Genomic DNA, 18,311 nt, shown 5'->3' on the forward strand with positions numbered 1-18,311 from the left:
CGTAATTAATAGTCGCTGTCGGGCCACGTCAGATCCTTTTTCTAACAGCTTCTTCCTCCGAAAACCGCAGACGATGCGGTCGCCTCTGCCGACGACGACCGCTCGATTGTTATTATCTCACATTTGCGGTCGGTCTTGTTAAATCGAATCCTATTTTACCACTATCATCGCTATCGTTCGGGAGTAACGAACTCCGATCCTGCACCTCGCAGGAAGGACTCGCGCTAATTGTAATCGGGAATTACTTTCTTTTCAGAATATTTCTTCCAGTTGTGCAACAACCACGGAATTTAAACCTAGATCAGTTTTTTTCTTCAAGTCATCGGTAGCCCGTGAGAAAAATAATTCTAATGCGAAAAGGAGGTACATAGGAACGATAAGCTTGCAGGCTGTAAATTCTTTTCGACGTTTTAAGGTCGGCCTACTAATAATAAGCGATTTCACCATGTCCGAAACAACTTTCAATTTCCGTTCTCTTTTGTTTAAAATTTTGTATCAAGCAATTCAGCAATGTGAAAAAAAAATCGCAAAAAAAAAAAGAATCCAACTCGCGTAAGCAGACTCGAATGGAAAAATAATGATTAGTTTTAAGTACCTTTAATCTCATTGATCAAGAATGTTAATATACGAAGAAGGAGAGTAAGAAAAAATTAGCGGCAATCCTGCAGACTTTGACCTCTGGTTTTGTCGTATGCTACATTTCTTACTGCAGAGTAAATCGACGGTACAGCGATTTTACGTGTAAAGAGGTTTGGGATGAAACTGATTCGATGCAATGCATCGCGTGTATTTGGGTAAATTCCGAGCGTCGAGACCGAGTCAGTTGCTAAGTTGCTAACGAGCGATCAAGGATGATGGAAGCCCGTAAATTCGCGAGACGGCCTTCGATTGCAAGCTTGACTCTCGACATGGTTTAGTTCGTGTATTCCAAGATGGTTTAAAGGTGGTTTAGCTTGGTTTAAGATGGTTTAACTCGGTTTAAGGTAGCCGCCATCAGACGCACCGGCCGCGGCGTTCACCTCGTAAAATTATCCGTAATAAAATTGTGATTTACGCACGTGTTCCTGGAAAGCAGACCAACTCGACGGTAAACAGTATATAGACCAGGGAACTCGCGCGACGCCGCGGAGCTCGCGGTTGGTCGTCGACTGACCTTTAGGTAATTATTATTTTCGCGAAACTTGTCGAACGCGAGATTCTGAGATCATCGCGATAATTCTTTGTTTGAACGCGAAAAGATTCCCACAGCGCACGCACATGATGAGGGGGGGGAGAGTGGGGTACGTCGTTCGTACCCTGATGAAATGATACATTCTTCGAGCGTTCTTTATTAGCTGACGAGTTCCGAAGAATTCATACATTCACATCCATAAGTAGGATATGTCTGTACCAATTATAATACAACCATCGATCCACACCCCAAATTATCAGGCTTCACTTCTTTATACATAATCAGTTGAACATGGGCTTCATTAACAGTTTTTAAATTCAGCTCAATATTCTTCGCTACACGTTACGTAAAAAATGGTTCGGGCCGGCTGGTGGAAATTTCAAAAATTAATGGTCATATATAATTACAGTAACACACTTCGCTATTTTGTATTCAGGAAGAATAAACTGTGACTTTTTTCAGCGGTATACGAAAATACAAAATTTGTTATTGAAGTATAGAAAATATTACAATTTTCAATACATTAGCACACAAGCTGTAAGAAAGGAAATGATTATACTAATTTCGGATCGAGATCCGCGGAGTAAAATATTGAATTCCAGTTCGCGGAGATCAATGGCAGAGGTCCAATTCTTCGCTGCAAAACTGGCACCTCTGCACTGTCAAATATTTGATACCCCTGTACCTCGGAAAATTTTTTGTGGTCAATTTACACATTCAACGTAGTCACCAAATTATCGTCCGTATAGCAGTCCGCACCGAATTTTTCTTACGGTGTATTAACACAGCACGGATTAAACGACACTTATACCCACGAAATGAAAATCGGAACGAGCAACAACATTTTTCGAATCCACCGCTGGCAAGTTTATATCCCCATGGGATATTATACTTGCAGAATCGACCACTCGATAAAAAAAGTTACCAAGCTTTCGGGATAATCGGATCGAATCTGATGAAAATTATATGCAGTGGATAAACGATCGAATGACCTCGCGGCTTACGTCACGGACGTCGACTCCATCCCGAAGCATGACAGGGACCCTGATCATTCCTTGGAGACCCATTATTACCGCTGTAGCAACACGACCCAGATCTCCGCGACGCTGATTCGATTGTTTCCTTTTCCCTTCCCGAATCTCGCACGTTTTCGCCCAATCTGTATACATGTAAGCGATTCGTTGAAATAAAATTTGAAAAAAGTAAAACAAAAATAACGCTCGGTTACGGCCCAGCCGTATCCTGCGGGCGCTTAACACGCTTTGAGTTACAAGTCGGCGTATGCCCAATCAATGCTTAATCCAACGCTATGCTAGCAAGGAGAGCCGGCGTTCGATTTATGTAGAGCCCCGACGTTTCCTGGCGCCTTTGCAGTTTGAGGAAAAAGCGAGAGCCAACGAACCTCGCGAGCCGTAAGAAACGACAGAGAGGCCCGGCTGTAGGCACAGGCGCTGATGTATAGAGCCGGTGATACAGAGTATCTGGTGTGGGTGCAGGAGGCCGGGGGGGTGGTGGCAGGCTGACGTAGAGGCACCCAGACATCCACGAGAAGAGAGTAAACCCTATGGCGAGCACACGACACCCGCGAGTCATAAAACGAAACTGTAAAACTAGGGGCCCGTCCTCCCTCTCCCCCCGTTCGTTCGTCTCGCGGCCCACCATTGCCGCCCTGCGTACCAATTTCGCCCGGCATCGGCCTCGCTCTCCTCTCATCTCCACTCCTGTCGGTTGCCTCTCCTCCGCCAGGGCCACGCTAACCAGTTCGTCCTAAGACTCCGCATCTACGCAGGAGAGACGGAAGAGCCAGGGATGAAGGAGGGCGCAGGCGGGACGAGGGGTTCGGAGCAGTTTCGATTCCCTTGGAACCCGAGTCCCCATTGGTCCAACGACGCTAAACTCGACGCAATCGACCGAGCCTCGGTGGTCGACGTCCAAATTCCAAATTACCCTCTTTACTCTCTGCAGGGCTCCGGCTCTGCCTCTGGCTTTGCCTCTGGCTCTGCCTTTGGCTCTGCCTCTGTGCTCTCTCACACCCCCCAGCCCCCCCCCCCCGCGGCGTTGATCGCTCTCTTTCTCTAGCTTTCCATTCTTTGTAGGCAGGTTATACCCCACTACTTGGACGTGCAAGTCTTTCGCCTTTTGTCTTTGCGGCGGGCAGCACACACAAGGTTTTTCTCGAGGGAGTCTGAATACCAGGTTCCGGTTCTGCTATGCTGCATTAAAATCTACCTTCCGAAGAGGGTTTTAATTTATCCTTTGAAAAGTTACACTTGTAGACGTTGGCAAATGTCATTCCGCGCATATCTACCTGTGTGTGTAAGGGATTTAGAATTTACCCTAACCAGAGTGTGACACATGAAATATTTTAAGCTTATAGTGATCGAATATCAGCACAGCCAATCATTGAATAACTGTAGATTATTTTGATTTGGGTAATATTGCAATTGCCTCGTTTTGCTATTGAACAAATTTTTTCTAATACTCTATAATATTTTACATTTTGCAGATTGCCGATTCGTTACGTTTATCAGCCTAGGACGCCTTGCCAACGGTTGTTTTCACCTACGAATTGAAGCTATAATATTAATTCGGAGGGATAAAAAACAAACTATAAACTTATGTCGAGGATATGCGAAACGTGCACGTTATGGATGATTTGAAAAGGCTCGTCGAAGACTTGGAAGCATTTTATTGCCATATTACTGTAAATTTCTTGTCACGTGACAAGCCACGTCGTAACGCGGGTTTCGTGGTCACGTCGGATATACATGCGTACGCATGTAACGTTCGCGAAAGTCGTTAAAGGGTTTTTAAATTACCGTTTTCTTTATTCCCAATCAACTTCGCCGATGCGGCAGGTAAAAATTCTGTATCCGAAGTACGTTGCAGTAACAGCGAACGAAACACGACGCTATCGGTGAGAGTTTGCAATCTAGCCGCAAAAATTTGCGGTTCTGCGACGTAAGCCTGCAGACGGAGGGGACCACCCTTGCCTTTTTTTACACGGTCCGGGGTACACAAGCAGCTATGTGAAAAACGGCGGTGTATTGTATCTCGCCTCGTGCAGATATATAGGTATACAGGCATGTTATATCCGCGTAGCGCTTTTGGCTGCTGCTAGAAAATTCAATCTAGTAAAACTTTATGTGCGGCAGCTAGCTCCCATATGAGACGTATGGGGGATGAACGGGCCTCGAAGAAGGGTGTCGAAAGAGGGTGCGGAGGACTGGTTGGGGGTGGTATTAGAAACCAAGGCATTTTATTAAGGCGGTTTATGACCAAGGGCATACCCGTTCACGTCTTATGCGTACCCATATACGGGCCAACCTACGTAGACTTGCTTGGTACATATATACGTCACATGCACATATATATGGTGGATATTGTACCTATACCCATGCGAGTACACGTGCGATGGGAAAAAAGCGTCTTCCGTTCAGAGGTAATATGTAAAAGGTGAAATGCGATGAGGTAATAAATGAAAGTAATCTCGTGCTGATTCGTAATACGGCTTTGCATAATTACGGATATTTTTTCCACCCCCTTATTCATTTTTCCTCCTTCGATCTTCTTCTTCAATCGACTATATGTATATGCTGCAAGGATGGTGAAAGCAGGCTTCGCCGTGAATCGAGAGAAGTAAATGGTGCATGAGGTAAATGCTTTCACTTTTAAGAGTTTTCCAAGTTTCAGAAGGCAACGCCAATCCTTCTTACAAGGCGGAAACTTTATTATTCCGGACGGTCGATTGGGAAATGATAGTCATATACTGTTCCGCGTAATCACAGAACCCATCCGACGACAGATCGTTATTGATTCCGCTAATTCTTGCTTCTCCTGATCATATCGCGCATAACTGCAAACTTTTAGATGCGATTCAATTACACAAATGCTTTCAACATCTTGAACACGAGTTAAAGCTCAACAGTACATCATTATTCGAAAATTGATGAGTTATGAGAATGTGGACTGATTTATTGATCGATTGTCATTCGTAGTTGTAATTTTTGTCTAATAAAATTGATTGAAACTGCAAGATCCCGATGCGTGGCGTTGCATCGAGCATCTATGATCCGGAGCAGTGACTGCGAAGCGTATCCCTGAACGAATGATAACGTCTAACTTATCAGCTGTCAGAAGATGATTGCTCCAATAGCATACGAAGATGCTGTTATCCTCTGCAAGACGGTTAGTGGTAATTATTTTTGTCGACTGCTGGTAAGATGGCGAAACGTTTTACAAAATGATATCGACGGATGCTGATTGTCTTGTGAGGCTGGATTTTCACAGACGTCAAATCGAAGCGACGTAAAATTGTCACGGCAGCTCCACGCTGTCGGCGGAACTATCGTAAGTCGCTCGCAAAAATGGATAGGTACCGACAGTACCGACGCAACGGCAAAATGTCGCGAGTCCGAACTACACGGTTGAGTTGGTGGTTCACGGTTGCGGTTTTACTCTAAGAATTGAAAAATCTGTGAATGGCGAGTGTGAAGAAACGGAGAAATGAAGAAACGAGAAAGAAATCGAACAAAGCGGTAGTAGTTTTTCGAGGTACAAAATGAATCTAATTCATTCTAATTATACCAGAATCGTGCATCATTAAGACGCCTTTTCATACGTTTATTACCACATAGTCCATACCAAGAATATTTCAGTAACATGAGTCCTACAAAACGATTCTGAGACGAAAAGTTTCTCAGCTCTAAAAATCACAAAACAGCTAGGCTAACCCCTTTGGATTTTTCCAGAGAAAATTTTGCTGATTTTGAAAAATGGTCGAATTAATTCTTTGATGCATTATATCGACGTGCTTTTGCGAGAGGAATCAATTACGCGCAATCCGAATACGCCATCAGCTTTTTCATTATCTTCATTTCTTTTACACTTCCAACTAACAATCCTAGATCTTCAAATTCTTCGAATCAGAATATAATTGAGATCTATTGTCCTAACACGTGGGTTCCAACGGACGGCATTTTTCGGTTGCGTCTGTACCCATTTTCATGAGCGACTACCACCACCAACGGCGTGCCGCCGCTTCTATTCAACGCCCGTGAAATTTCAGCCTGACAGAGATTTCGAATCTGTGATGCTTTCGCCGATCTCGGACTATGTCTCTCACCCTGTGAATTATGGGTAAATTTTACTACGTCCCGATTCTTTGAATGACCAATAATTATCCTGGGCTTTAAATAGTGAGAAGAGAAAACATAAAATTGACTGGATAGCAAAAATTCCATGTGACGATTGAGAAATACCACGGGATAGAGAGCGATGACATGTTAACTTGAAAAATATGTTGGTAATACGTTATGAGGATGCTGTAGTGAGTTATTACCGACCGGGTATAACATCACTCAATGCCGTTGACTACCAAACAAAAATATCCTAACGCATTTTCGTTTCATACGAAAATAACGCCGGAAACTGCAGTTCTGCAACTATGAGACACAATATTGTTTTTCGCAATATCCTTGTTTGGCATCGCATGCAGAATTGCGTCAGCTGCGACGTTTTTTTATCAACGATACGAGTTCTGATATTATTAGCCGAAACAAGAGACCATAAAATTTAAGTTGGTCGGTAGAGACTGACCACAGCATCCTCAAAGGCCTCCAAGTTACAGGTTAAATAAGATCTGGCCATAAGCTTGTGCTTAGGATAAATAATGAAATCATTTCTTCTTTATACGCATTTATTGAAAATATAGGCCACGTATAAGACTCGCACAAATTAACAATTTGCCCAATTATAAGAGAACTACAAACTAAATACTACCAATCAATTTTGAGGTTCAAAAATAAAAAACAGTTAATTTGTTAGGATTATTTCAGCGGATTTTAAAGAACGCTAAAATCAAATTATGCTAATCCTATATCGATGCAATTGAGCGCGAAAAAACTCTTGTGTATAGTCTGAAGTTGTTGCGACATGCAGTTCAAAAGCAACAGCCAAAAAACGACAACTTTATCCAAATTTTTGAGCTATATCCTCAACTGTTGCTCCAACGATGTTCTTTTCGTGTTCGTGAGTTTCAATAACCGCCGGATATGGTAAAAACGACCGTTCCATAAATCGTACAAATACACGAAAGATTTATTTATATAAAATATCAATGTAACACTGATGATATTGAAACTGTTGTGCATTTCATTTTTGCTCATTTTACCTACATACATAAGTGACATTGAATCTCGAGAAATAAAACATTAGTCGAAATTCCTCAAACATCTCACTTTTGAAACTCTAATAACTTACTCAGCACAGGATTCAGTAGGTACTCTTCTTAATAGGAATTGAAGAGTCTAAAAGTTGTTAGGATTGGAAGTAAAGGCGCATTCCGTTGTTCATTCATTTTAATAAGGTATAAAATCAATTCACATAATATAGTCATCGAATGATAAGAGATCACAAAACATATTTAAATTGTGACAAACGGTATTTTTGAAAATATACCCACGTTTCCCATTCATAAATAGCATACGTTTATATTAATTAATCGTAATATCTTCAATTATAACTTTTTTCATAGTACCATTCGTTACAATATTTACAAAAACCATACGTACAACTTAAAAATTAATGGTTGAAATATACGTGACACATTAAAATATTTCACTATAACTATACCATAATTCAAAATTGAATATAATTTTGCCAATTGCACTATATATATATGCTCGTCGAAGAACAATTGATTTAAATTCTTAATTCACTATTCATTTTCAATATTTCAATAATTTATCTAAACGTTAGGAAACATTTTTTCTAGGCGGTATGAAAACGATTTTATTCCTTAAACACGCATTACGGTAATTGCGAGTTCCACCCTACAAAGCCGATCACCTGAACGTGTCAAAAAAATTACATATAAAAAAATACTCCATATCCGAAGTAAATCTTAAGACAGCTGCTGACAATCACTCAAGTAAATTCAATCAAAGAAAAACGGGATTAAAATTGGCTTAAAGTTCTGCCTAGAGGAAACTTTTCACCAATTTATTCCAAGATAACTCAGAGCATAATTCAATCCGTGGCTCATTACGATATTCGCTAATTACAAGTTAGGAAATTGCAATATGCACAAGTGATCTTCATAGAAAATTGTATTATCAAAGTACCGGGAGTTCAGTGAATTAATGAAAAGATATCCGCAGGGATATAATAATATGACATTACAGCGTAGTCATTAGTAAATAAAGTTAATTTTTACTTTTTCACTATTTATAATATTATTATCATTTTTATGATTTTAGGTGCTCTCGTTTTTTGCATATTCCTAATTATTTTGTAGTCTTCGTGTTACTTGATGGTTGAAGTAATTATTTCTATACGCCATGCCAAAGGCATGCGTCTTCTTGTGCGGCTGCGCAGAGTAACGATTATCAAACCTTTATTGTTACATTACTATGGAGATTATTCCGAAAATTGAGAAATAATAAATTCGTATGATTGCCACCATCCTCGCCACACTCTAAGCAATCCAATACGCAATCGTATTCAATCTCAGTTGGATCAAGGCGCGAAAAGTACTTTAGCCGTAAAGTAGGTATTTATTTAGGCTTTTACAAGCCGTCTCAGTAGTTTTAATAAGAGAACGCGAGAATTAAAAATAACAAGAGTAAATTAAATTTCGTCAACCTTGGAAGAATTTATCTTGCTATACATCGTTTCGATACACTCTGAATAACGATCAATATCGTTGTTTACAATTATGTATTCATCCAGAGAAATATTCCAACGATTTTAGTTCATTCCTTTTTTATCGCAATATAGATGCAATAGCTCGGTACGAGATCGCTGAAACTTTATAGTCAGATATTATGATTATTGCCCAACAAAATTCGGGACACATTTAACAGAACATACGTACTTACAATGTTAGAATTACAAATGTATAAACTAATCATAAAAAATCTTCAATGTCAATAAAACACGCATGTATAAATTCATATTCATAGGATGCGCGTATTACACAATATGCATATGAAATATGTGTATAATATAAAGTTAAGGGAGAACGGAGGCATAATCGCTGTGCAGGGCAGGGTTAGTTTTTGGCATTTATTTTAATTGTCCAGTGTTCGTATGCAAAGAATCAGCCAAATTATTAATTCGAAACTGAATAACGGAATCGAATGAAACATTGTTACAAATTATTCCCTTCCTTTGCGATACTGGAAAATTCTATTCAAATGAATAACATCGTCTGCATGGCAATTTTCATTATCCCCCTCTCCCTTACGATACATTACATTGAATAAAAAACATCGGTCTTTCCCTTTTCCGCTTTTAACCACGCGAATCTATTAGGAGAAAGTATAATTTTTCATCTCATTCCATATTTGGTTCGGCGTGAACAGATAAAGAAAAGCCACCTGGTTTATCCATCATGGGTACCCTAAAAAGTCTGCAATGTATGGACAGGTAGGTATTTACGGTGGGACTTATATCATATTTGTTTATCAGCATTACAGCAGCTTACGTATGAACAAGTAAGTGACTCATTTCAGTTTTGATGCACGAGTATGCGTACGTATATGTATAAATGTATATTGTGCGTGCGTGTGTAGATACTTATCAAAAAATGGCATAAGCGAGATCTCTGTGGTTATAAGAAAAGGTTCTGTGACCAAATGCTGCACTTATTCCGGTATGTTGTCACGTTTTTAAACATCGAATGCAACAGCAAATCTGCATGATGTTACATACAGTGTGTATACCTGTAGAAACTTAGATCACACGTCAAGAATAATCACCTAATTTTATACAATCTTATGTTCACGTTGTGTGTTAATTGTAGACTATGGGCTATAAGATAGTGGATTGTAAAAGATATTGTACATACTCGCATGTATGTGCTTGCATGTGTAGCGTGTTCATTCCTCTATGAAATAACATATATCCTACTCCATAATAAGCTCACCAGCATAATTTCACTCTTAAACTCGTGACAATGTTAAAACCATAATTTTTCTCCTTTACCCTGGATCTCAGAAGAAGACTACGGCTCAGCAAACCTGTAATACGAAGATTATATTTTCAGTAGATAGATTCATTTTTTTTTTGTCACAACTACATGAGATTTAACTACATATTAATGAGTAATAATGAAAGGTTTAAAATAGTGAGGCAATAATAAACTGTTTTGGCACCTGCAAAAGATTGGAAAACTTACAGTTTTCATATTTTCAACACGTTTATAAACGGGCAATAGTCTACAGGATACCAGATAATTGAGAAAAATTTTTCTTCCCTGTCTAGAATGTACCCATAATGAACTGTCAGCGACATTATCACGTTGCCTTTCCGTGGAACGCTCAAGAGTCAATCCAAGAACACTTTATTACTGTTTAGACGCTTGCGCAGTATCAATTAACATATTGTTATTATTAACATTACGAATATTATTACATTAACTCACCGTGTGTTACATGTGATATAATATATTATATATATTACACACACACGTACGCGCGCGCACACACACACACACACACATATATATATAAAGCACCTTGATTAAAAAAATCTGTGGTCTATCTCCTATTTCATTCTATTCGCACCTCCTTCTTTTCCTTCTTCGACGTGTTAGAAAGTGTAATAAAAAAAAGTATCTGACGCCGTGTCTGTCTCACCGTTATCTTTCCATCGATCTATCGTCTCGCTTCTTGAAAACAACATTGCCGGAAATTCATTTTACGGAGGGAATTTCGTAGATCAAACACGAAACCATCACAAAATAGTTCATGGTTTCAATAATAAATTCTAGCCAACACCTTCAGAGGACACGTAATCACATCCCGAGGTGTAGTCACATATAAAAGATGATATCTACCCACTACCTCAATAACCAGGGCACCTAACATTTCAACGAACTATATCAGCACGTGCTTGAGGTTCATCCCTATTATTACCCTTCCCCTACCGCGGCATTCCCACTTGGGGTTACCTATTCAATGCTTCCACCAGGTGCAGAGGCAGCAGGTCCACCCGCATCGGCGTCTCTCCGGTGAGACGTTTTCCTCGAAGCGAGATTTGATCGTAGGCTATTGTCAGTGCATGGCTCTCGTAGTGAGGTGAGTTGTGTCGGCCCTCTTCGGGGGTGGGGGTGGTGGCCTTCGTTTCCCAGCAATGGCGTTGGCGATGTTGTTCGTGCGGTTCTCGTCCGCAAACCTGACGCTCGCTGTAGTTTTCGTCGGACTGCTCGCGTATTCTACGGGGGCGTTGGGGTCCGTAGCATAAACGTTTTCGTAAAGATTGTAAGCACCGTAGTGCTCCTGAACCCAGTTAGAGACGTTGGTTTCCCTGTAGTCGGCGATGGCTGGCGGAGGATCCCGGAAGCCAAGTACCTCGTGAGGAGTCGTCGTCGTGTCGAGTTTGCACTTTTGGGCAACCTGCCACTTCTTACGCATCACCCTCTGCAAATCCTTCAAGAAATCTCTGGGCGGCGCCTGGTCGGAGGCGGCTAACTTTTTCGGTGACGTGAGCTTCGTGCTGTTCGACCTTCTGGGAGGCATGGGTTTCCTCTGCGGCAATGCCGGACTTCCTTGATCCTGTTGCGGTGGTAAATTGAACGTGATCTTTTTCCCGGTACCGGTCTTAGCCTTTGGCGATGTTGGGGGCTCCTGTATGGTTACCCTCCTCTGTGGTTGGGGGCTAGCAGCTGCCTTGAGCTCGGCGAGGTACGGAGGCGCTGCGTAGTGGCTGCTGCCCTGCTTCAACGCGCTACGCCGCACCGTGTCCATGTTAGGGTTGGGCCTTATGGGCTGGCTGCCGTGCTGAAGAGATCCGCCGTATATCGACTCCGTTTTAGAGTTTTGTCTACCCGGCAGAGAGTTGTGCTGAGTGCCATATGCCGGGGGTGGAACAAAGGGTGGTGGGACCGCCGCGAAGCATGGGCTACCGGACATCCCCGAGGAGGCAGGCGACATGGGAGTAATGCTCGACGGGTAGGAGTTGGTGGGCGTTGAGCAGTTGGAACCGTTCGAACTACTCGTCCCATTGCCACCATGGGATGTCAGGCTCTCGGAGTAAATCTGCCCATTATTGTTCGCCGTCGCGTAAATCTGGTTTACCATTTCGAGCGAGCGTGTCGGTGTTCCATCCGGTGATAGTGAGTTCGTAGGCGTTGACTGCTTCGGCCTTGCCCGTCTTATGGTCCCAGTTTCACCGACCAGGGGGCTCGGTGGTGGCGGAAGAGACGCGAGACTCAAGGAAGAGCCGGTCAGGTCCGGGCTATGGCAAGTTGGAAGTTCTCCAGGGGCGGGAGGTGGCGGGAGACTATCCAGAGAGAGGTTTGACCGGAACATCTCCGGGGGTGGAGGAGGCAGGGGTTCACCGTCAGATTCCGCCTCGTCAGTTCCTCTGGACGGTGAGGGTGGCGGTGGCAGAGACGTTATCGAATCCATCTAAAAAAAAAGGGAGCGAAAAAATGAGTGTTCAATAAGTCTGTCGCAACCAGTGGGATTCTACAAATTTTGTCTGGGGGGTGAAGGGAGCTCAATTCTACAAAGAAATTTCGAATAATGTTTTTCCTGAGCAAAAATTTCAATCCGATTGGGATCAGGGCTTCATGAGGTTTTTATCAGAATCAGTCAAGGAACTGCCTGATCAGACTTTGGAAAATGATTTATTGGACATATCAGTTTCTGAAATTCTATAAAATATGATTTTTATTGCATAGATGCAAAGAAAATACCATAAATAAGTAGCTGACACCAGTAAGTAAACATCCATGTGATACTTTCATAGCAGGAGCGCCAAGGATTCCCATGACGCCTTCTTATTGGGCACGGTACTTGCAATATATCAGGTTAAGTCAGGGTCAAATCAGGCACGTCGTAATAGAGTTTGCCTGACTTGCACATAATTAGACGCTGATCTCAGGTATGCTGTAGTAGAGTTTGTTATTCCAAGTTTGCATATCTTAGTCAGACATGCCTGAAGTTCACCTGATCAGACCTTGATGACACATTGGGCTAGCCTTATAAAATCTCTACTCGGGTTTTTGGATAAAGTCTGTCATGCAATCAAGTATCGATGACTTTCTCAAACTTGTACTACATGGTTACAGGCTTGGGAGATGACTGGGCTTTGACTTTTTTGGCCTTTCTTTTGTTTCTCATCCTTCCGAAAGTACGAAAGTGTACAAAGAGTGTAAAAACTCCAACAATTTTTATTCTTTGGACATTTTATGTAAGCGTCATTGAGTGAAAAAGTAATAAGACAAAAATCATTTCCGAGAACCTCGTTACTTTCACTGGACTGCCCACCAAACATAATCAGCCATTGAGTAACAAACGAGTTGCGAAACAAAATTTCAAATAGGTATGATTTATCATTTGACAAGAAGAATGAAAACAGTAGCGATAACAATCAGAGACCCAATTTATAAATTAAACCCTAAGTTTCGTGGGAGGTCTTGAAAAAAGCGAGGAATTCTTGCTTGACATTTACCATGCATTGTTGTATTGGGCTAGTCGGAGTCTTGGATTCGATGCTTTCCGTCCTAGAGTAGGTAATAGGACTAGCTCTTTCTCTGACCGGAGTCCCCGGAGGTACGGGACTGACGGGAGTCGCATTTCCCGATCTGTGATGTCTTTTCAGAGTCCCAGACCCATCGGAGTCAGTCCCGCTTCTCCGCCTGCTATGCCTTCTTGTTAAAGTGCCTGACCCCGAACTGGTAGGGCTTGGACAGCTATCCGGTTCATCGCGTACCGTTTCTCCAACTTCCTTGAGTTGGCGCGTTATCGAGGTAAGCGGTAGCTTCGGATTCATTGAAGGTTTCCGTTTAATCGTGCCCGTTGGGAATTCCCCGCACTCAAAAGCCACCTGACAGCGATAAAGCGGTGTCATTACAAGGAGTTTGTCTTAATTAGATCATCACGATTATACCCATGATTCAAACGTCTCAACTTACCTCACAACTGCTTGAAGCTCCGTCGGACATACAGCCAGAGGAACTAGAGCTGCTGGCTCTACTGAGCCTACCTTCGCTTACCACGTTTCTTGAATTCTCTGTGAACTGCCTTGCGTTGTCGTTTGTCGTATTGTACTGAGTTTGATTTGGGGGTGTTGCTATCGAACTGACCGAGCAAGACCTGGCGTGGGCCAACAGGTCGAGATCTTCCTGTGCCAATTCGTCTACGAGAGTTCTGTAGTTCTCCATAAGTTGTCTGCCATATTTTGCTATTCGTATGCCGACCATCCACCTCTCCAGAGCCGCACTGTCTTCCGCGCACAAGAACTTTATGTACTTGGTAGATTTTGGCTGCTGAAGCCTCGGGTGTTTCACGGCAAAGCAGAAGTCAGTCGGGGCTTTGTATTTCTTCTTCCAACTAATACCGTAATACACTTGGTTGACGTCAAACGTTGCCAGGCACACAAGGTCCCGAGCGCTTCTCGCCTTCTCCTTCGGCCAATAATAAAGACCAGATGCTCGCAAGATAAAGTGATACCTTTTCCAGCCCTTTTTACTGTCCGATTTCAAATACAGTGGACCTTCGATCTGAGAGAGTAAAGTAATACGTACTATATTATAACTATTATATCACAGTTGTCAAACTCTACATTAAATTTATAAGAATTAGTAGTTCTACCTCAGGCACTCCCGCGTTACTGCTGGAGAAGAACTCCTCCAATAGAATATTTCGCGAGTGATCGTCGTATTCTGCGTTACTTCTGTCTGATGGCCCAAGAAGGAATTTCTCTGCTGAGAGGAACAACTGCGTTTTGTCGGGACGTTCCACGAAGAGTAACTTATTTTTGGAGTCTCTCGTCCATAGGAGCAGATTTTCTACCAAAAGCTCGTGGTCTTCGTATACCCTTTCTAGAAAATGCAAGAACAACAATCGTTAATACTGATGTTTTAAAACAGTGTTAACAAATTTGTCCTCGTAGCTGAAAGTGACTTACCCATGAAAAGATCAGGGAGATGCTCCACCACTGCCCATTTGGGGTCCATCGGTACGTGATTTTTGTCTGCCAAGAGCCTGCATACATGTGCAACGCTCATTCCCTCATCGACCAAAAGGCTCTTACCACTGCCGTCGAGCGTGAAGGCTTTGATGAAAAGTTTCTGCACGCTTGCCTCTCGGATCTTTTCCAGTGCGAGACGAATTTTTTCAGCCTTTGCCCTGCCTGCGGCGTCTGGAAACAAAGGCATCGATTAGCTACGTGCTATACGCGAAAATCAAAGTGGGAGGACAATCAACTTACCCATAAGGTGATGCGGTTGCTGTTGCGGAACGGTGTGCATATTGTTCTGAGGTGGTTTGTGTCCGGAGCCACTGCTGCTGGCCGAACTCTCGCTGGACAGCATCGATACCGTGTCTGAGAAGGCGCTGTCATTGTCAGGACTGTCCGTGCGCATTCCTGATGTGCAGAGTTGACGAGTATTATTCAAGTACGGGAATATATCCGTTTATATACTCAACTCGAAAAACCTCGCGAGAGAACTTACCTCCATCATTTTTACTAATATCCGTGCTGTCTGTAGGGTTGATTCTCGTATTGTTCGGTCTTCCTTGCCTCTGAGAGTCCGGGGCTGGAGTTGCCGCGATATCACCGTCACAGCGTCGCTCCAAAGCACACAACTCACCAAGGATGGCATCCAGATCAACATCTTGAGAATCTGGAAAAAATATAGCACGGTCATGACGGTGGTGGTCTCAAGATTGTAAAGGAGATTATCCGCAGCAAACATCTCGGCAATTACACATGTACGTTTACTCAACCATTCCTTATTCAACTATATTTGCGCTCGAATATACCCTGCCGATCGTAAGACTATGCAGTTTATCCTCCCCGAGCCGAATGGCGCAACCTATGGCTGGCTAATTTCCTGAGAAAACCAGTTTTACGCTAATTGCTTGGATATTTCTTTCTCTACTCCACACCTTACCACGCCTGTACCCGCGCTTCTAAGGACGGTACGGTAAATCTTTTCACTCCGAACATCAGACGATTGTCTACTTTTGCTCACTGAAGAAAAATGTCTACACGACAGGATAATGAACGTTCAAGTAGAAAGAATTTTACGCACTAACAATAAAGGTGTGTATCAGCAGACTAGTGGTCTGTGTTTTTCATATTTACACGAACGAAATAAAATAAAGATAATAAATATCCATTGCAAAGACAATTTCTGTATTTTGTACTATGACCATTGTTAATCTCTACTTGAAATGGTTTGTCGAATACAAAATTAGCGTAAATACTACATGGAAGTTCACTTGGATTATCAATTTCGTGACATATCTCAAACTAGATTAGGTCTTTATGCAAAACAGTATTTCAATTCCTACTTCTCTTTCATTTCACTTAGAGATTATCTAGTACTCAGTTTTTAAAAACTGCAACGCTTTTACTCTATTTGCCCCGTTCACGTTGTATATCTGGAAAATTAGAAAAGAATTAAAAACACTTTTAGAATAGGTAAAGGGTTAAAAGCAAGATGTCCTTCGCTGTCGATGTTATATTCCAATAATTCCAATTATTGCATCCCTATCTGATCATTACTTTGAAGCTCTACACGCAAGTAGGAATATTCGACATGTGAGATCAAACTTTTCGACACCGATTTCATTCACTTTTTCCATTCCGAGCATAAAGCCTTGAAGGCATATAACGCGTTATGAGTGAAGCGCCGGATGGAATATGCACAAGGATGCTCAATCAGCCAGGAAATGCGTAATTAGATCCAATCACAACACATAAATACGCTATCTTATCTGAACAGAATATGAACTGGCATTGTTTCACGGCGATAACGTGATTCGATAACATTGAAATAAAGCACAGCTTTTCATATAAACGCACACAGTACATGTATGCATCCGTGCAAAGAAGCAAAGGAGACCGTACAGTATGTAAAAAGGCCTTGAAGCCCAAGGATAACAAAATTATGCTTTTTTCTAACAGACTAGTAAAACTAGTTGAGGGTAATTCGGGTGATTTAAGTATTATTTAAGCAGGCACGAAGGCGTAACATTCCATCGCGTAACTCGTTGCGCCCGAGCGTCACTCGCGTGGGATTTCTGACTCTTCGTTTTACCCTGGAACGTAGGTGTACGTCACTAAATATATATATATAGATATCCAGTATATCATATTTTTCAAGCACAAGCTCGATAACAGTTTTGATCAAAACAAGGGATATTCTTCAACCTTTTTTCCCATCATATGGGAACCGCTGCTTTTCGGCTTATTGTAAATGCATCCTTTGAGAGATTCGTGTAATTTGCCTATCTTCAGCGTAAGTCATCCACATCGAGTAATAAACCATTCGTTCAATAAATGCGTTTTCTTACGATTCAACGTTCGCTCTGAGTCACCATTATTCACCCATAAGAAATTAGAGGTACGGTAGTCCGTACGCTCGAAATGAATAGGTACTGTTCTTGCTACACGTAACGGAGTCTTTTCAAATAGGTATGTGGCATTTTAAACAAAGAAAGACTTTTTGTCTCTTTCTCTCTCTCTCTCTTTCTTTCTGTCTTCCTCCCTGTCTTACTAAAAACAAAAAGAACGCAAAGAGTGACGAGCGATGAAAAATGAGGCGATTTGATTGGAGTTTTTTCTGCACGATACTTGCATTCACCACATAAAGCAGCCATTTGCACCATAATGTACCATAGGCAAGTGATGCAGGCGTAAGTGTTCAAACATGCATGACAGGGAAGCGAGAGAGGAGAAGGGAGATTAGGGTCAAAATTCTTTTATTATACCATTGGGTCATCTTTACTCTTGATAGCAGGAAAAAAAAAGAAATATGCGATGAGCTAATGTATATTGACTAAATACAACTAGTAATTGGAGTAATGTACCCAAAATGAACTTGAATTTAACAGACAAGTCGCCAATCCACAGATAGAGCATCAGGTTGGCATGTTACAGGTAGCAGGTAGAACGAAAATATGTCATGCATACCAGATACGTCTCTGAACATTGAAAACTTTGAATGCGATAGATTATCTGGAGCACGCAATAAGCAATTACGCTATCCGAACTACTTGTGCGAATAACTCGTGCAGGTAGCTAGTATGGTCGCCATTTAGTGGCGCGTATAGGTGAGTGGCTGAGAGGTAGGAAAGAGAAAAAGAGAGGGAAAAGGCTTTGTCTCGAGGGGAAATTA

The 18,311-nt window shown here is 41.9% G+C and overlaps 1 protein-coding gene across 7 annotated transcripts in view; it reads right to left on the reverse strand.

The window, feature by feature from the left end:
* Nucleotides 1-7,512: 7,512 nt before the first annotated feature.
* LOC107217834 (amyloid beta A4 precursor protein-binding family B member 1-interacting protein) overlaps nt 7,513-18,311 on the reverse strand; it is a 79,774-nt gene continuing 68,975 nt past the window's right edge. For 6 of the 7 annotated variants that reach the window (XM_015655548.2, XM_015655773.2, XM_015655703.2 and 3 more), the window contains 7 exons: nt 15,639-15,809; nt 15,395-15,550; nt 15,092-15,325; nt 14,776-15,005; nt 14,097-14,684; nt 13,634-14,008; nt 7,513-12,585 (listed from right to left, as the gene is read on the reverse strand). In XM_015655548.2, the coding sequence (XP_015511034.1) occupies nt 11,230-12,585; nt 13,634-14,008; nt 14,097-14,684; nt 14,776-15,005; nt 15,092-15,325; nt 15,395-15,550; nt 15,639-15,809 (3,110 nt within the window). In that variant the 3' untranslated portion in view covers nt 7,513-11,229. The remainder of the gene's footprint in view (nt 12,586-13,633; nt 14,009-14,096; nt 14,685-14,775; nt 15,006-15,091; nt 15,326-15,394; nt 15,551-15,638; nt 15,810-18,311) is intronic. The other variant, XR_006904217.1, reaches the window with a different exon arrangement.

The sequence above is a fragment of the Neodiprion lecontei genome, chromosome 4, assembly GCF_021901455.1.
Source record: "Neodiprion lecontei isolate iyNeoLeco1 chromosome 4, iyNeoLeco1.1, whole genome shotgun sequence".
In the NCBI taxonomy this organism is placed as follows: domain Eukaryota; kingdom Metazoa; phylum Arthropoda; class Insecta; order Hymenoptera; family Diprionidae; genus Neodiprion; species Neodiprion lecontei.